General features: G+C 48.2%; 1 protein-coding gene across 6 annotated transcripts in view; it reads left to right on the top strand.

Moving 5' to 3' along the window:
- Positions 1-20150, top strand: part of LOC112808923 (protocadherin gamma-C4) — a 73235-nt gene that overhangs the window by 37117 nt on the left and 15968 nt on the right. The window contains exons 1-2 of one of the 6 annotated variants that reach the window (XM_025852190.2): positions 6335-6675; positions 6765-6838. The exons of 1 other annotated variant lie outside the window; for it this stretch is intronic. In XM_025852190.2, the coding sequence (XP_025707975.1) occupies positions 6785-6838 (54 nt within the window). In that variant the 5' untranslated portion in view covers positions 6335-6675; positions 6765-6784. Of the gene's footprint in view, positions 1-3553; positions 6285-6334; positions 6676-6764; positions 6839-11514; positions 13975-14016; positions 18015-18635; positions 18783-20150 lie in introns of those variants that run through there. 4 more of the 6 variants (XM_025852187.2, XM_025852185.2, XM_025852186.2 and 1 more) reach the window with 4 other exon arrangements.

Genomic DNA, 20150 nt, shown 5'->3' with positions numbered 1-20150 from the left:
AATATATTTACTTTCTATTTTAAAATTGTCTTTGCTGTATCTCATTGATCAGAGGCTCTCTTGAAATTAACAGAAAGGAAGGAAAATAGAGACTGGAAAATTGTGTCCTATAATCCTATCATATAACATGGTGCTTCCATTTCCTATCTTTGTTCTTTTCCCTAGTGTGAGTTGTATTACCACACCTTATTTATCTCTTTAGCAAACTGTATTTTGTTTTTCAAATCATTAGGTTAAGGAATAGTTTCGTTAGGCCCACTGGTAGCTTGAAAGAGTGTATCTTCCAAAAACGCTTACCCCTAGGGAAAATGGATGGATATAATTGACTCTATGTAATCTTTAGTGCATTTTATGATTGCTAGGTCACTGGCATGAAGATTGCTGTATTAATAATCATTAAATGTAGAGAGGTGTTGGTCAAAGGGTACAAACTTACAAGGTAAATACGTTTTAGGACTCTAATGTACAGTAGGTTGACTATAGTTAACAGTACTGTAGTATATAGTTGAAATATGCTGAGAGACTGTATCTTAATTGTTCTCACCACACACACACACAAACATATTGGTAACTAATGGAGGTGATGGATGTGTTAACTATGTTGTGGTAATTACTTTATAGTATAGTAAATCATCATGTTTACACCTTAAATTTTTACAATTATATTTGCCAATTATACTTTATTTTTTCAAGATTTTTATTTGAGAGAGGGAGAGAGAGAACACAGTGGGGGGGGGCAGAGGGAGAGGGAGAAGCAGACTCCTCCACTCATCAGGGATCCTGACACGGGGCTCCATCCCAAGACCCTGGGATCATGACCTGAGCCGAAGGCAGATGCTTAACTGACTGAGCCACTGAGGCACCCCTCAATTATACTTTTTTTTAAAAGATTATTTATTTATTTATTTGACACACAGAGAGAGAAAACAAGCAGGAGGTGCGGCAGAGGGAGAGGGAGAAGCAGGCTCTCCACAGAGCAGGGAGCCCAGTGTGGGCTCCATCCCAGGACCCTGGGATCATGACCTGAGCCGAAGGCAGTTGCTTAACCAACTGAGCCACCCAGGCAACCTGGTATTTTATTTCAAGAGCAGTGTGATGCTACTGAGGAGTTTTCAGCTGAATAATTGTGTCATCTAATTAAAATTTTAAGAAGATCAGGGGCACCTGGGTGGCTCAGTAGGTTGAGTGTCCAACTCTTGGTTTCAGCTCAGTTCATGACCTTGGGGTTGTGGGATTGAGCCCTGAGTTGGGCTCCATGTTCAGCACGGAGTCTGCTTGAGATTCTCTCCCTCTGTCCCTCCCCGCTGCTTGCATACTCTCTCTCAAGTAAACAAAATCTTAAAAAATTTTTTTAAAGAAGATCATTGTGGTTACTATGGAAAATGGAGCCAAGAGGGTTCTGCTGACTGATGAAGAGGTCTTAAGAAAACTATGGGATTTATTATAAATGGGAAAACTATTTTGACTTTTAGAAGCTAGTTTTCAAAAGCCATGTTGTAATTAAGTGATGGTGAATGGAAAAAAAAAGATTGATAAACCATTATTTCTGAATAAACCACAGGTCAGTGTTTCTCAAACCCTAATATTCAAATCACACAGGTATTGTGTTAAATCTGGTCAGTAGGTACGGAGTAGGGCATTTCTGCATTTCTAACAAGCTCCTAGGTGATACCTATACCATTGGTTCTTGGCTCACACTTTGAGTAGTAAATGACTAGGCCATATTCTATATTCTGAATATATTCTTTGTATGAATGCCCATCAGCCTTGGTGGTCTGATCAGTTGTCAAATAGTATTTAAAACTAGGGGGTTTACATCCTTGCCAACATTTGTTGTTCCCTGTCTTGTTAATTTAAACCATTCTAACTGGTGTAAGGTAGTATCTCATTGTGGTTTTTGATTTATATTTCCCTGATGGCAAGTCAGGTGGAGCACTTTTCCATGTGTCTGTTGGCCATTTGCATGTCTTCTTTGCAGAAGTGTCTGTTCATGTCCAGGGTGTGCAGCTCTTTCTTCAGGTTACCTGATCTAACATCTGGAGAATATACTTGAGCTTTAATAAACTTCCCCACTTGTGTCACTCATTAAAAAACCCCAAAAACCTAGGAGGTTTAAAGGATAAAGTATTGAGGACATGGAGAAACAGGTCCAATAGGGATTTTCATCTCTTCAGTAAATATCCTCTTTATACTTACATACTTACCTACTTATTTAACCTGTTTGACTATCTCCCCGCCTCAGGATTCATTTACATTTCAGAAAGGACTGTAAGCAATCAAAGTGATGTCCAAGACAAGTATACAGAAATAGTATGAGGCTCTAAAACTTTACATCTCATATTTAATAGGGTGATTTGCATCAGTAATTGAGGCTTACTCTATGCCAGGCATTTTACCTGCCTTATTCATTTTATAAGATAAGGACCCAGAAACCCTGTGAGGGTAGTTTCTTGCCCAAGGATGTACAACTTAGCCGACTTATTTCATACTTGATTCTCTTATTCATTATCCTAATCACTATTTTGTTTGTTTCATGAGTTATAATCTTAATGCAGAAAACTCAAGGCTCTTTATTCTTTGGGTTAAAAGCTTTGTATTCTCTAAAGACCATGGAGCTTTGCTGCTATATCTCTGTCATTTTATAAAGGTGATGATTGGCCTGGATTTTTTCTGTTTTGGGGGTAGGGGGATATTATCCTTTTTTAGCAATGCATCTTCTCTTTGTGGCATATGAACACAGGATCTTGGGAAATGGATTGACCATGTAAAGGGAAGTATTTGAGATTCTGCATTATGGTTGAGGTTATGTTTGTTGGGAAATGGGGTAGGGAAATGTTACATTGCTCCCTGGTTCTTAAGAAATGAGAGCTAAGGGGCGCCTGGGTGGCTCAGTCCTTAAGCATCTGCCTTCAGCTCAGGTCATGATCCCAGGGTCCTGGGATCGAGCCCCACATTGAGACCCACATCGGTTTCCATGCTCTGTGGGAAGCCTGCTTCTCCCTCTCCCACTCCTCTTGCCTGTGTTCCTGCTCTCTCTCTCTGTCAAATAAATAAATAAAATCTTAAAAAAGAGAGCTAAAGAACAACATCCAGTTTTAAAAGAAACCTGAATTTTAAATTTCATAAAACACAGTTAAACTGAACAAAGAGTGGCTCCTGTTGATTTTCTCCACTGAAGAAGTAATAAAATTATACAGTCTTATTTGGTAAGAGATAAAGCTGAAATTATTCACATTTCCACAGAAATGCTAAATGCCCCCTTACATGTAGAATCCAGCTGGATAGTATTTACCCAGCCCTCCAACAAACCAAATTTGTGTTTTTCCAGACAGTGTTGTATCATTCTCGGTTTGGTTTGACCCTCCCTTCTTGCAATTACAGACAGCGATTAAAATGTACAATGGGCTTTGGTTTGGTTTGAAAACTTGCAGAACAGCCAGCTTCATCGCTCTGCAGTGGGCTTTCCAGGCTAAGGCACGTTTCCGATGTACAGATAACTACCAAGACGCTTTGGCCCTAAACTCTGGAAAGAAGCCAAAGGAAAGTGAAGCTCCTGTCGGTAGCGTTTGTCCCGCTCAGAGAGCCCGGCGCTAGCGCATTCTTCGTGCAGTTATTGGCTGGGACTCTGCGTGCCGCTGTCGGCCAATGAAGACGCTGGAGATCGGGCCCCAGCCCGTCCCCTCTCGGCGCCCCGGGATGAGGCAGAGACTGAACAGCCGGCGAGCAAATCAACGGCATCCGGAAAGCCATGTCCGACTCCGCGCCCAGCGCTCAAGCGCTAACCCGCTGAAAGTTTCTCATCGAAAAAGCCGGAAAGATCTGGACCTTGCTAAGAGGAACTGCCTTTGAGTGAGATGGTCCCAGAGGCCTGGAGGAGCGGACTGGTAAGCATCGGAAGAGTGGTGGGAGTTTTGTTTCTGCTTGGTGCTTTGCACAAGGCTTCTGCCGTCGTTCGCTATGAGATCCTGGAGGAAAGAGAGAAAGGTTTTGCGGTGGGCAATGTGGTCACGGACCTTGGTTTGGATCTCAGCAGCCTGTCAGCCCGCAGGCTCCGGGTGTTGTCCGGAACTAGCCGAAGGTTCTTTGAGGTGAACCGGGAGACTGGAGAGATGTTCGTGAATGACCGCCTGGATAGAGAGGAGCTTTGTGGGACACTGCCCTCCTGTACCGTAACTCTGGAGCTGGTAGTGGAGACCCCACTAGAGCTGTTAAGCGCGGAAGTGGTGATCCAGGATATCAACGACAACAATCCTTCTTTCCCTACCCGGGAAATGAAATTGGAGATTAGCGAGGCCGTGGCGCCAGGCACGCGCTTCCCGCTGGAGAGCGCGCACGATCCTGATGTAGGAAGCAACTCCTTACAAACCTATGAGCTGAGCCTAAATGAATACTTTGCACTTCGCGTTCAGACGCGGGAGGACAGCACCAAGTACGCGGAGCTGGTGCTGGAGCGCGCCCTTGATTGGGAGCGAGAACCAAGTCTCCAGTTGGTGCTGACGGCTTTGGATGGAGGAACTCCGGCTCGTTCCGCCACCCTTCCCATTCGCATCACTGTGCTGGACGCGAATGACAATGCACCTACCTTCAATCAGTCTTTGTACCGTGCGCGTGTCCTGGAGGATGCAGCCCCTGGCACTCTCGTGGTGCAAGTTCATGCAACCGATCTGGATGAAGGCCCCAATGGTGAAATCATTTACTCTTTTGGCAGCCACAACCGTGCCAGTGTGCGAGACCTATTCTCCTTAGATCCTGTAACTGGGGTGCTGACAATCAAGGGTCGCCTGGACTTCGAAGACACAAAACTCCATGAGATTTACATACAGGCCAAAGACAAAGGTGCCACTCCAGAAGGAGCACATTGTAAAGTTTTGGTGGAGGTTGTGGATGTGAATGACAATGCCCCAGAGATCACAGTCACCTCCGTGTACAGCCCAGTCCCTGAGGATGCCCCGCTTGGAACTGTCATTGCTTTGCTCAGCGTGATCGATCTGGATGCTGGGGAGAATGGATTGGTGACTTGTGAGGTTCCTCCAGGTCTCCCCTTCAGCCTTACTTCTTCGCTCAAGAATTACTTTACTTTGAAAACCAGTGCAGCTCTGGATCGTGAGACTGTCCCAGAATACAACCTCAGCATTACTGCTCGAGACTCGGGAGTCCCTTCTCTCTCAGCTCTTACAGTTGTGCAGGTACAAGTCTCTGACATCAACGACAACCCTCCACAGTCTTCCCAATCCTCCTATGATGTTTATGTTGAGGAAAATAACATCCCTGGGGTTCCAATACTAAATCTAAGTGTCTGGGACCCAGATGCCCCGCAGAATGCTCGCCTTTCCTTCTTTCTCTTGGAGCAAGGAGCTGAAACTGGGCTAGTGGGCCGCTATTTCACAATAAATCGTGACAGTGGCATCGTGTCATCCTTAGTGCCCCTGGATTATGAAGATCGGCGAGAGTTCGAAATAATAGCTCATGTCAGTGATGGGGGCAGTCCAGTCCTGACCACCAACATCAGCGTGAATATATTTGTCACTGACCGCAATGACAATGCCCCCCAGGTCTTATACCCCCGGCCTGGCCGGAGCTCAGTGGAGGTGCTGCCCAGAGCCACTGCTCCTGGCCATGTGGTCACACGGGTGGTAGGCTGGGATCCCGATGCAGGGCACAATGCCTGGCTCTCCTACAGCCTCTTGGGAGACTCCAACCAGAGCCTTTTTGCCGTGGGGCTTCACACAGGTCAAGTCAGTACTTCCCGTGCAGTCCAGGACACAGATGTGCCCAGGCAGACTCTTATGGTCTTGATCAAAGACAATGGGGAGCCATCACTGTCCACCACTGCAACCCTGACTGTGTCAGTAACCGAGGATTCTCCTGAAGCCCGGGCTGAGTTCCCCTCCGGCTCTGCCCCTCGGGAGCAGAACAAAAATCTCACCTTTTATCTACTCCTCTCTCTAATCCTGGTTTCTGTGGGGTTTGCAGTCACAGTACTGGGAGTGATTATATTCAAAGTTTACAAGTGGAAGCAGTCCAGGGACCTGTACCGAGCTCCAGTGAGCTCCCTGTACCGAACACCAGGATCCTCTCTGCATGCAGATGCCGTGCGGGGTGGCCTGATGCCACCACACCTTTACCATCAGGTGTACCTCACCACCGACTCACGCCGCAGCGACCCGCTGCTGAAGAAACCTGGCACTGCCAGCCCGCTGGCCAGCCGCCAGAACACGCTGCGGAGCTGTGATCCGGTGTTCTATAGGCAAGTGTTGGGGGCAGAGAGCTCCCCTCCTGGACAGGTAAGGGTTAGCATCCCAGAAGGATACTAATGCTTTTTGATGCCTGCACCAGGTTCAGGAAGGAATGGAGCTGTTTTTTAGTGATGAAGATGATTTCCTAATGATGCATCCATATTTTCACCTTGCCCTGCCTAGATCAAACATCATGCCTTTGTGAAAAGGATGGCCTGGCTAGAGTGTGGTTTGTGGACCCACACAATGTAGAGTTGATTGACTCATGTGTGGCGCCTATTCCCACCCTCAGCGTTCACGCTGTCACAACTAACCAATCTTGCTAAGGGGGCATTAAATTATAAGCCAAGATCTCAGCACTCAGAACTTAGCTTGGTGTCATTTGCATTGAGAAAAAGCTGCTAGATATCTCTAACCGGTGACAGATGCTTGGAATATAGTAAGTACCTCATTTGTCCATCTTTCATTTGATTGCTACATCTTCATTAAAACTGATGGTTTACTGATAATGTTCCTTTGCCTACACAGATCCCGTACCTTGTTCTCAGATGATTTTCTATGAAAGAAATAAAATTCTAGGTGTCCTTCAAGTTTTAATTCAAGTACACTGCTGGAAATAATGTGTATATTACTTACAAAATATTTTTATGGTATAGTAGTATTATGGAAAATTTGGAAAATTGGGGCACCTGGGTGGCTCAGTCATTAAGCGTCTGCCTTCAGCTTAGGTCATGATCCCAGGGTCCTGGGATCCAGCCCCTCATCAGGCTCCCTGCTCCATGGGAAGCCTGTTTCTCCCTCCCCCACTTCCCTTGCTTGTGTTCCCTCTCTTGCTGTGTCTCTGTCAAATAAATAAATAAAATCTTAAAAAAAATTTGGAAAATAGAGAACAGTATAAAGAAATAATTATACTAACATGAATCCCTAAATCTGAAGATATAACACACCATTAATTATAAAAGTAAAAGTAATCATTTATTTTAAAAATAAATCCAGACAATCCAAAAGAACATATGGTACAAATTGAAAGTTCTTTTGTACCCTCAGCGAATAATCCCTATCCTTCCAGCATTATTTTTCTTAAGTATACACACAATACACAATGTAAAAGGTAGGTAAATTTGTAACTTGAGAAAGGTAAAGCTCTCATTTATTCAGGCTGGTAACTGCAAGGCTTTTGTCTTGGAGTGAAACTGATACACACTTCCAGTTGTGGGATAACCACTATTATTTTATGACCAATAAAGTATATTAGTATCCTAATAAGTGTATGATTGTTATTAACCCTTGGATTTGGCAGTTAGACAGATGAGGCTCCACTACTTATCAGCTGTGAGTCCTTGGCCAAGTTAATCTCAGAACCTGGTGTATCCTAAGTGTTAAAAAATTCTTAGTTATCACTATTACTATTTTTATTATTTGCCCACCCCCAATCTTAAACACACCTTGGAAATGAGAAAATCTGGAGACAGCCAGAAATGACAAAGTAGAGGCATAAATGGAAAGGCTAAGGAAAGATGACAGCCAGAAAGAAGAAGCTGTCAGACTTGGTTGCACACTAGCATTACCTGGGGACCCCTTAAAAATTCTGAAGCCTGGGCCACACCCAAGACCAATTAAAGCACAATCCCTGGGGGTGGGACACAGGGATCAGTATTTTTTGAAGGTCCCCAAGTGATTCTAATGTGCAGACTAGTTTGAAAACTACTGCTCTAGAATCTACCAGGCTATCAACACATTTATGAAGCGAAGTGTTATTCTGGTGTTCACAGAACCAGACTTACTGGGCCAGGCCGAACTTAGAAAATTCTGTTATTTCCCAACCTTAAAATATTCTATAGAATAGCTCTATAAACTTGCTGAATTGCTGTGTTGTATGCCTGAAACTAATGTAACACTGTTTGTCAACTATACTCAAATACATAAATAAATGTATAAAAATACATATGTGTATAGAATAGCTCTAGAGGAGCAACGTAGAGAAGACATAAGAGGATGCTTCAGTCATCTAAAGAGAAAATCTTCCTAAACCACTAGCATCTGGGCAGCTGTTCTTAAAAAATCTAGAGCTGGTCAGTGGGTATGGAACCTCTTTGAGGGATGACAGAAATGTTCTATAATTAGATTGTGGTGATGGTTGTATCCTTTTAGTATATGTGAATATACTAAAAACCATCAAATTGTGCATTTTTTTTTAAAGATTTTATTTGTTTGACAGAGAGACACAGCGAGAGAAGGAACACAAGCAGGGGGAGTGGGAGAGGGAGAAGCAGGCTTCCTGCAGAGGAGGGAGCCCGATGCGGGGCTGGATCCCAGGACCCTGGGATCATGACCTGAGCCGAAGGGAGATGCTTAACGGCTGAGCCACCCAGGCGCCCCCAAATTGTGCATTTTAAATGAATGAATTGTATGGTATGTGAACTGTATCTCAATAAAACTGTTTTTACCATGTAAAGATGGGAAAATCACACACTTGGTATAAAAAGATCAAGTCAGGGATTTGTAGGATTAAGGCTTTATGATGTTCCAATGCTAGTAATCAACTGTATGCCTGTTTGTTTTGGTGTGAACTTGCAAATATTGAGACCTGTAAGAGGTCTAGTTCTTGGATATGAAAGGCATCAGTAAAAGGCCAGTTTATGGTCACACAGATGACAAACTAGTAGAAAAATCATTTAAGATGTTATAGAAAGAGACTTTATTTCTTTCCAGACAAACCAGAGATGGGAGTGGGGGGAATCCTAGTGCCACACATAGTGGTTGTTTAGCTTTAGGCACATCTGTTAACCTCTCTAAACTCCAGTTTCCTCATCTATAAAATAAAGATAATATCCTTCAAAATGGTTGTGTAAGTTGAAAGTAGTCATATAAAGCATAGTGAATATATTCATGTAAGTCTTAAGTATTCAATAACTACTATTGAACTAATGATAACAATAATTCACCATTTATTGAGCAACCCCATGTACAGACACTATAAAAGATGAAAAGACACACTTCGTGTTATTATGGTGTCTAGAGTACCATAGGAAACAGAGGCAAAAAAAAAAAATAACAGTGAAGGTCTGCATAACACAAGAAGCTGTCGGAGCAAAGGGAAAGAAACACCTAATCCAGCCTGGGGAAATCAGGAAGATTTCATAGAGGTGGTGATGCTTGAGCTGAGAACATAAAGTTGAGCTGAAAGCTAAGAACTTAAGTTGAGAACTAAAAGGGAAGAAGGAAAAAGGTCCTTGCAGGGAATTGCATGCAGATGGATAATGATATTTCATGATTGCTGGACCTTAAAATATGTTTGTAAAACAGTCTTGGCAAGAGATAAAGTGCAGGGAGTAGGCAGGAGTTAGATCTTAAGTTATTTTTAGGCCAGACCCAGGAGTTTTGATTTTATTCTGTATCGATGATAGTCACTGCAGAATTTTGAACTCACATATGTATGATGCATCTAGGTTTTTTGTTTTAGAGCGATTATCCTGGCACCCATAAGTAAAATAGACTGGGGATATTGCTACCGAAGACAAAGAGAACAGTTAAAAGGCTGTTAAAATACTTGAGGAGAAGATTGATAAATGCTTGACTGTAGTATAATCGTCAGGACTTGTTGATTGACATGATATAGGGAGTCAGGGAGAGGAACGAGTCAAGGATGGCTCTGCCTGTCCCTCCCCTTTGCTGACTGAGGCAGCTGGGTTGATGCTGGTGCCATTCACTGTGATAGTGAATCCTGCCCCAAACACCTGGTAGGTCAGACTGATTGATACCTCCATCATTCCTCTGGGAGGAGGTTTAGTTATTTTTTGGTAAAAAAAAAAAAAAGAGAGAGAGAGAAAGCCAGATCCCTCTCTTTGAGACCAGAATGTAGGTTGCTAGCTTCACCATAGTCAAAAGGATATTCTTGAGGATTACGGGTTTGGTTAAAAATCTGGGGAGGATAAGAAACTTGGGTTTCGCTGGTGGTTTTTGCAGCCTGTGGTGACCTAGGTGAGGATTCAGATGAGTTAAGAAATCTTATGTCCAGATCAGGCTGGATTTTTCTCTCTGTGCTCCTGATGTGTTTGTCACTAGGATTATAGCTTGCAGGTAACTACAGTGTGAGATGATCTGTGTTTCTGTGTGTGTGCAAGGTGGTAGCCAGGCTCCTGAGAGGGTCTAGAGTGAATCCAGTCTCTAGCTCCAAGAGGCCCCCTGGGGCCAAGTGAAAAGCTTGCTCGTTTGAAACTGTCTCTTGTGGTAATTAACAACAAATCAAGCATACCATGGTGTCAAATAAAGGGGATTTGTGGGCACAGAGCTGTTAGTGGCTGAACTCAATCATTCAAGGAAGCTATTAAATCTGTGAACATTAGCATTCTGCCAGGTAATGAGATCTAGTCCTTAGCGCCTCCCAGACACACTGATTCTTTACTGATTTGGAACATCTCCCTCTCCTGGCTCCCTCCACCTTGCTTCATCTCCTTCTATACTGTCCTTGAAATCAATGAATGGTAATTCAGTGTATCACTAGCTAGTGTCTGAATAAGAGAGATTTGGTTTCTGCTGCACCTCCTGTTACAACAAAAACGTGTGCTGCATAAATTTAAGTGGCTACATTAATGTGTAAGTCTTTCTGCAAAGAGATGGATATGTTTCTGAATAATCTGCAGAGGAGCAGAGTTTTGAGTATACGGCACTGCTTCTAATTAGTTGTTCCTCTAATACATCAGACTGAGGCAGAAACTACCCATTTAGAATATTGGTGGATGACAACACTGGCTTGGACAAAGTGACCAGTCTCAAATGGCTACTCCTCTCTGGGCTGCAGGTTGCTAGGGCTCTGGCTGTCTGTTTCCCGCCCCCCCCAACCCCGCCGAGAAGGGGCGGGGGGACGTTGGTGTGTTAGGGGGAAAAAAGAGCATACATACATGTTGTCTGCCTCTCATAGAGATAATAAACCTATAGAAAGAAATGCTGTTGATTGGGAGGAAGGCGAAAAGATAGGTGGTTTTTTGTTTTTGGGTTTTTGTTTTTTTTTTTCTCCAGTGCTGCGACGCATTAACCCTGCTGCTATTGGGATGTTCTCTGCTCAGCCTATTGGCTGAGCCCAGGAGCTGCTGTCTACCAATCGGGTGGTGGAAGGCAGACAAATCTACCCCGCCACCAGCAAAAACGGCGTGTAACCCTTGCGGCGCCGGCCCAGCCGCGCGCCAGAGCGGCGCCACGAAAGAGAGAGAGGTGTCTCCAGCTGCTGTTGCCGTTTGGGGCGGGTCGGCTTCTTCTGCTTCCCAGGACCAGGTAGAGGGGCTAGCGGGAAGCAGCAATGCTCCGCAAGGTGGGAAGCTGGGTAGAAATCTGCTGGGGGGCTACCCTTTTGTTCCTCATTTGCCACCTGGGTTACGTTTGTGGGCAGATCCGCTACCCAGTCCCAGAGGAGTCACAGGAAGGGACTTTTGTAGGGAATGTCGCCCAAGATTTCCTGCTGGATACAGAGAGTCTGTCAGCTCGTAGGCTGCAGGTTGCTGGAGAGGTGAACCAAAGACACTTCCGTGTGGATTTGGACAGCGGAGCCCTGCTCATCAAGAATCCAATTGATCGAGAGGCACTGTGTGGACTCAGTACCAGCTGCATCGTGCCCCTGGAGTTTGTAACCGAAGGGCCTTTGGAAATGTACCGAGCGGAGGTAGAAATCGTGGATGTGAATGATCACGCCCCCCGATTTCCTCGGCAGCAGCTGGACTTGGAAATTGGGGAGGCCGCTCCTCCAGGACAGCGTTTCCCCTTGGAAAAGGCTCAGGATGCAGATGTGGGGAGCAATTCTATCAGCAGCTATAGACTAAGCTCCAATGAACACTTTGCACTGGATGTTAAGAAGCGCAGCGACGGCAGCCTGGTCCCAGAGCTGCTCCTGGAGAAGCCTTTGGATCGGGAGAAGCAGTCAGACTACCGCCTGGTGCTGACTGCTGTGGATGGAGGGAACCCCCCGAGATCTGGCACCGCAGAGCTCCGGGTATCTGTGCTGGACGTGAATGACAACGCCCCAGCCTTCCAGCAATCCAGCTACAGGATTAGTGTGTTGGAGAGTGCCCCAGCCGGCATGCTGCTCATCCAGCTCAATGCCTCTGACCCAGACCTGGGTCCCAGTGGTAACGTCACCTTTTCTTTCAGTGGTCACACCCCTGATCGTGTGAGAAACCTCTTTAGCCTTCACCCGACTACTGGAAAGCTTACTCTTCAGGGGCCCCTAGACTTTGAGAGTGAGAATTACTATGAATTTGATATTCGGGCTCGCGATGGGGGTTCTCCAGCCATGGAGCAACATTGCAGCCTTCGGGTGGATCTCCTAGATGTAAATGACAATGCCCCACACATCACGGTGACCTCAGAGCTTGGGACTCTTCCTGAGAGTGCAGAACCTGGCACTGTAGTGGCACTCATCAGTGTGCAGGACCCTGACTCAGGGTCAAATGGAGACGTGAGCCTCCGTATTCCTGACCACCTGCCATTTGCCCTCAAGTCTGCCTTCAGGAACCAGTTCTCCCTGGTGACTGCTGGGCCCTTGGACCGAGAGGCCAAATCCAGCTATGACATCATGGTCACTGCTTCTGATGCTGGGAATCCTCCTCTGAGTACCCAGAGGACTATTTTCCTCAATATTTCAGATGTGAACGATAACCCACCCTCTTTCTTCCAGAGGTCACATGAGGTGTTTGTTCCTGAGAACAATCGCCCAGGGGACCTGCTTTGTTCCCTTGCAGCCTCTGACCCAGACTCTGGCTTGAATGCACTTATCTCCTACTCTCTTCTGGAGCCCAGAAATAGAGATGTTTCAGCTTCTTCCTTTATCTCTCTGAACCCCCAGACAGGAGCTGTTCATGCTACTCGATCCTTTGATTATGAGCAAACACAGACATTGCAGTTTGAGGTGCAGGCCCGGGATCGGGGCAACCCACCTCTTAGTAGCACTGTGACAGTTCGTCTGTTTGTGCTGGACCTCAACGACAATGCCCCAGCTGTGCTCCGCCCTAGGGCCCGGCCTGGTTCCTTATGTCCTCAAGCACTGCCTCCATCAGTTGGTGCTGGCCACCTAGTCACAAAAGTGACTGCTGTGGACTTGGATTCAGGTTACAATGCTTGGGTTTCCTATCAGTTGCTGGAGGCCCCAGACCCCAGCCTGTTTGCGGTCTCTCGCTATGCTGGGGAGGTACGGACGGCAGTTCCCATCCCAGCTGATCTCCCACCACAGAAGCTGGTCATTGTGGTAAAGGATAGTGGTAGCCCACCACTCTCTACCTCTGTTACTCTACTAGTGTCCTTGGAGGAAGATACTCATCCAGTTGTCCCTGATCTTCGAGAATCTTCAGCTCCAAGGGAAGGAGAATCCCGCCTGACCCTCTACTTGGCCGTATCACTAGTGGCAATTTGCTTTGTCTCCTTTGGCTCATTCGTGGCACTACTCTCGAAGTGTCTGCGTGGGGCCGCCTGTGGAGTGACCTGCTTTCCTGCTGGCACCTGTGCCTGTCTCACCCGATCTAGAAGGAGGGAGGGGCTTCCTCCTTCCAGTGGGATCCTCCGAATCCAGCTAGGGTCAGATGACCCTATCAAGTTTGTTGATGTGGGCGGCCACTCTCATGGCTGTACACCTTTGGCTTCTGCACCCACTCGGAGTGATAGCTTCATGATGGTGAAGTCACCCAGTGCACCTATGGCAGGGGAACCTGTTCGCCCAAGCTGCCCACCCTCTGATCTTCTGTATGGGCTAGAGGTGAGACCTTTGCAGGCTCAGCCAACGCTTGAGGGTTATTCTGATGCAGGCTTATGGCTGGGTCACATCCCAGTGACCGTTGGTCTCTCCCTGTAAGAGTCCATAGTGAGTGGTAACTGTGTGGTAGATGGTGTGCTTTAGAAGTGTTTTGTGAATAACCAGGAAGCTGGCACAGATTAGTACTTGGGGTGGGTTATGCCCTTATCCGAGGGTAAGAAATGAAGGTAATGATCAAGAGTCAGGGTATTGTGGAAGCCTGCTGCCAGAGTGTGGGAGCGTAGAAGGCTCTACTGCACAAGGGTAGGATGTCCCAGGCAGTTGCCTAAACCCAAGAGGATGCTTTCTCTTCTTGAATGAGGAGGCCAGGTTCTGGACTACCTTGACTCTAGGTTACCATTTCCCAGTGAATTGAGGGGGACTAATATATTTGCCCCACAGTATCAAGTACTCCCTAACCCAATGTAGAGAGAACTCTCTGCTTGGAACAGCAGGAAGCACAAAGAGGAGAGAGCCAAGGGGGTAGGGAGGCATCAAGGTACAAGCAGAGTCCAGGTCTTCAGGAATCCCAGTCAGGTCCCCACTGAGATTTGAGCTAGATACGGGAGAATGGGGGCAAGGGAGCATCACTTCTTTGGTGGGAAAAGCAATGTAAGTGAGATCACTTAATGTCAGAAAACTGGTCTACAGCTGAGGAACTCGGAGACAGCCACTCTGGAACTCTTTAAGTTGAGTTGTGAAACCATAAATCCTAGAAACCGTGCCTAGCTTCTAGCCACTCTCCTGGGGGACCTGGATCAGTCCCGGGAACATTCCTCCTACCACAAGCTGTTAGGCTCATTCCACAGCTCAAGTTAGGGAGCTCAGAAAAGCTGAGTCCTGGAACCATCAGCTGACATTGAGATTCCTCAAAGCATTGATGGAGAGTCAGAACAAGGCTTGACAGGATCCTAACAAATCTTTTCTCTCATCTTAGCAGTGTTTGGCAGGATGGGGGAGGGGGTTTCACATGGGCTTTGCCTCCCCTGGAAGAACACAATTTTGTTGGTTTAAGCAAAGTAGTGGGCGCTTCTGAAGTCCTGAGGGAAGTTGCTGGGACAGAACACTGAGAAGTTTTGTACCACTTTGTCTTCCCTGTTGAGCACCATCTGAGCTGTCAAACTTTGCTGCCAAGGGGGCTGAATCAACCTGCAGCATGAAATGAGTGGGGAGGTAGGAGGTTTCATTGACACAGATTTGCCTGTTCCTAAGGTTTCCAGGACGGAGGAGACTTCATAATTGGTTGAGAGCAGACAGACTTTTTGGCCAATCAGACTCAGAGCAGAGGTGGGGGATCTGCTCTTCCTGCCCACCTCTCCTCCCCCTGTTCCCCAGCTCCACTCAGATTCAGTTCCCATCCCCCTACCCACCCACCCCCGCCATTTGGTGACTAAGAAGAACTGCTGCAGGCAGACAGACCTCGGAGCAGTTTTTAAGAGGCTGGAAGGAGACATAAGGGATTTCAGCTGCTACATTCTAAGACCTGGGTCTACCTTGGAGACAGGACAGCACAGAGTCAGTGTCCAGGAAGGGACTTCTGGGTCATGGGGCCTGAGACATCCCCACAGCTCGCTGGGAAATGGCAAGTGCTGTGCATGTTGTCCTTGTGCTGCTGGGGCTGGGTGTCCGGGCAGCTTCGTTACTCAGTGGTGGAGGAGTCTGAGCCGGGGACGCTGGTGGGGAATGTTGCTCAGGATCTAGGCTTAAAGGTGACAGATCTGTCGAGCCGCCGACTGCGGTTGGGGTCTGAGGAGAATGGACACTATTTTTCCCTGAGCTTGGTGAGTGGTGCTCTGGCAGTGAATCAAAAGATTGACCGAGAGAGCCTGTGTGGAGCCAGTATGAGCTGCCTGCTGCCTGTGCAGGTGGTGACTGAACACCCCTTGGAACTAATGCGTGTAGAGGTAGAGATCCTGGATCTCAATGACAACTCTCCTAGCTTCGCCACCTCGGAGCGAGTGATACGCATCTCAGAATCAGCTGCACTTGGGGCACGATTCCCGCTGGATAGTGCCCAGGATCCGGATGTGGGCACCAATACTGTGAGCTTCTACACTCTAAGCCCCAGCAGCCGCTTCTCTCTGAATGTGAAGACCCTAAAAGATGGAAAGCTGTTCCCAGAACTGGTGCTAGAGCGGCAGCTGGACCGTGAAGCCCAGGCGAGACATCAGCTGGTGCTCACTGCCGTGGACGGGGGTATCCCAGCCCGCTCAGGGACCACCCTCATCTCTGTCATAGTGCTGGACGTCAATGATAACGCCCCCACCTTCCAGTCCTCAGTTCTTCGTGTGGGGCTCCCAGAGAACACACCCGTGGGTACACTGCTACTCCGCCTCAATGCCACTGATCCAGACGAGGGCACCAATGGCCAGCTAGACTATTCTTTCGGAGACCATACATCTGAGGTAGTGCGTAATCTCTTTGGCCTAGACCCTAGCAGTGGAGCAATCCACGTGTTGGGTCCCATAGACTTTGAGGAGTCAAGTTTCTATGAAATTCATGCAAGAGCCCGTGACCAAGGCCAGCCAGCCATGGACGGCCACTGTATGATTCAGGTGGATGTGGGAGATGCCAATGACAATGCCCCAGAGGTACTACTGGCCTCTTTGGTCAACCCTATCCTGGAGAGCACACCGGTGGGCACAGTAGTGGGCTTGTTTAATGTGCGGGACCGAGACTCGGGGAGAAATGGTGAGGTGAGCCTTGATATCTCCCCGGACCTGCCATTTCAGATTAAGCCTTCTGAGAACCACTACTCTCTGCTAACCAGCCAGCCTTTGGACCGGGAGACCACCTCCCACTATATCATTGAGCTTTTGGCCAGTGATGCGGGCTCACCTCCCCTACACACACATCTCACCATCAGGCTCAACATTTCGGATGTTAACGACAATGCACCATACTTTAGTCAGCAGCTCTATACTGCTTACATCCCAGAAAACCGGCCTCCAGGTTCCCTTCTCTGCATTGTGGCTGCCTCGGATCCAGATACTGGGGATAATGCTCACCTCACCTACTCCATTGTGGGGAATCAGATTCAGGGAGCTCCAGCTTCCTCCTTTGTATACGTCAACCCTGAGGACGGGCGAGTCTTTGCCCAACGCACCTTTGACTATGAATTGCTGCAAATGCTGCAGATCATGGTGGGGGTTCGAGACTCTGGCTCTCCCCCACTGCATTCTAACACCTCTCTGCATGTGTTTGTCCTGGACCAGAATGATAATGCGCCAACTGTGCTGCACCCAAGACCTGGCTGGGAACTCTCAGTCCCCCAGCGTCTCCCTCGCTCTGCTCCTCCCGGCTCCTTGGTCACCAAAGTGACAGCTGTGGATGCTGATGCAGGCCACAATGCATGGCTCTCCTATTCACTGTTGCCACAGTCTACGGCTCCAGGACTGTTCCTGGTGTCTGCACATACCGGCGAGGTGCGCACAGCCCGGGCCTTACGGGAGGATGACTCTGACACCCAGCAGGTTGTGGTCCTGGTGAGGGACAACGGTGACCCTTCACTCTCCTCTACAGCCACAGTGCTGCTGGTTCTGGAGGACGAGGATCCCGAGGAAATGCCCAAGTCCAGCGATTTCCTCTCACACCCTCCTGAGCGTTCAGACCTTACCCTTTACCTCATTGTGGCTCTTGCAGCCATCAGTCTCTTATCCTTAGTCACCTTCACCTTTCTGTCAGCTAAGTGCCTTCGGGGGCACACAGATGCGGATGGGGGTGGGAGCCAGTGCTGCAGGCGCCAGGACTCCCCCTCTCGGGACTTCTATAAGCAGTCTAGTCCCAACCTGCAGGTGAGCTCAGATGGCACGCTCAAGTACATGGAGGTGACGCTGCGGCCCTCGGACTCGCAGAGCCACTGCTACAGGACGTGCTTCTCACCAGCCTCGGATGGCAGTGACTTCACTTTTCTAAGGCCCCTCAGTGTCCAGCAGCCCTCAGCTCTGGCGCTGGAGCCTGATGCCTACCGGTCCCGCTCCAATACGCTGCGGGAGCGGAGCCAGGTGAGGGGCTCCACGCCGCCCAGGGTGACACCTGTGGGCTGTGATGGAGAAGCAGCCCATCCACAAAAGGGACTTTCTGCATCCACTCCTCTCAGGGTGGGACTGAGGGTCGTGGGGGTGGAGGGGGGCGTTGGAGCTCAGTGTTGCCTGCACTCCACCTGATTTTTGGAACCATTTGGACTGATTGCGTAAAACGCCAAAGTGGGGATAGGACTCTGAGTACCGGGAGGTGGTGGTGATTGTAGGTGAGGGGAAGTAGAACCAATCCCTGCCGGTTGGCATCCAGTAATCTTTTATGGCCAGGGTTGGGTGGGGGCGTGGTCCTGGGTGGAGTCAGTCGCAAATCTACTCCTGCACCCAGCCTGCTTGCCTCCCGAACCAGCTTGCTCTACCAGCCTTTAGGTTTCCTCTTTCCACTCCCTTGATGGGTGACTTCACTGTTAATGTCAGCCATCCCTATCCCCCCACCCCCCCACCCCGGTGTCAGACAAACACATCTGTAGACAGTAGAGGTACACCTCCAGCCTTCAAGCATATCCTCCCTGCAGAACACACCCACTGGTCACATGCACCAATGGGCCTTCCTCGGTGCGCGCGCGCGCGCACACGCGCACCCCCCCCTCCACTTGGTCGTACATGCACACCGCCTTTAACTGCCAGTGCTTGCTGTCAAGTTTACATGCACTGACTGTTCCCAGGCCCCTCACAGCTTCCCAGCCACCTGGCTCCTGGCCTCGGAGGTACTCACAGCTGACTGATCACACCCTGGTGAGGATCCCATGGTGTGGTTTCCTAGGGCCTGCCAGGACTCAGGATTCTCTTCCTGCTTCCACCTGGGGCTAGACCAGGTCACCTCTGTGCAAGAATATGAGTCTGGGAACTCTAGGGCGAGGGTGGGCTGCTCCATCCCGCTGGGGCTCCAAGCAGAGGTCACCATTGCCTCCAGCCCAGAAGCCTTGGGGGCTGGCTGAGCTACCCTGGGTCCCAAGGGTAGGATAGGCAGCCTGGGACTTCAGTGACAGTCACTCCCTGTCCTATCACAGGAAGTGGGAACGTGGAGCACCTGGACCCTGGACACTCAGAGATAGGCTTTTGGCTCCGTCGTAACCTTGATGTGTTCCTGCGATCTAGGTTCAGGGCTTTGGGGGTCGCCAAAGTATCTGAGATTCTGTCAAGTCCTTCCTTCTCGGCCTGATGGAAAGCCACAGCCTCTGCCAGATGCCAGGGGGCCCTCATACGTGGGACAACTATAGTAGTAAAAGGCACAAGTTTCCAAGTTTCCACAATCTCAGGAGCTTTTATTTAAAGTATAGTTACGTTCCTCCCTGCCCCTACCGAATCGGAATTAGAGTTTGAAACAACAACTTTATGTGATAGCTGATTGAGAGAGCCTTTCTGCGATACCTCCTCTGAGTACCGCCTCACTCGTTCGTCCCAAGATTTTTGTTGGGTAGATACTAGCTTCCTCACCTTATGACTGAATTTCACCAAGGTCACATGACTTGCTCAAGTTCACAGGGTAAGTGGTAGAGAAAGCTTTAACTCGGGTCTAACTCCAGAATTTGTACTTTGAGTCGCTTACACTTGTAAAGCTGGAGGAAGGAGGGCAGTCTTCATCTGCTGGGATGGGGCATAGATGGGATTCTTTCCTTCATAGGGCTTTATGTTAGAGAAAAGTCTTCTGGGGCTCCTTATCCCTGAGCAGCCCTGACTGAACACGCTTTGGACCCGCCGTCCTTACATAGGTTGTGAGTTTTGCCCAGTAACTCTCTTCCAGTCTGTCATGGTTCTTGCATCTCTATGTAGATTCTCCTGTGTCTAAGGCTGAGGAGTAGGCATCCCAGTGCCGTTCCCCATGGCAGTCCTGGACTAGTGCTGGTGACTCATGGTATACCTGGGATGCTAAATTTCTGGGTTCTGCTCATATCACTGCCACCTGTGAGCCTCAGAGTGAGTCATTTGGCAGCCTTGGGTCTTTCTTCTCCTCAGTGTAATCAGAGATACATTTCTCCTCTGCTTCTGGGACTGAGTGTGAGAGTTAATTACCAGCACACCTCAGAATGGTTAAGGAGATGGCTCTTGGAGTGGGGTGTGTGTGTGTGTGTGTGTGTGTGTGTGTGTGTGTGTGTGTGTGTG

The sequence above is a fragment of the Callorhinus ursinus genome, unplaced genomic scaffold (assembly GCF_003265705.2).
Source record: "Callorhinus ursinus isolate GAN/ISIS: 27379988/994484 unplaced genomic scaffold, GSC_fseal_2.0 scaffold23, whole genome shotgun sequence".
Lineage (NCBI taxonomy): Eukaryota > Metazoa > Chordata > Mammalia > Carnivora > Otariidae > Callorhinus > Callorhinus ursinus.
Note: the sequence above shows the minus strand (reverse complement) of the source record. Positions and strands in the feature narration are given on the sequence as shown.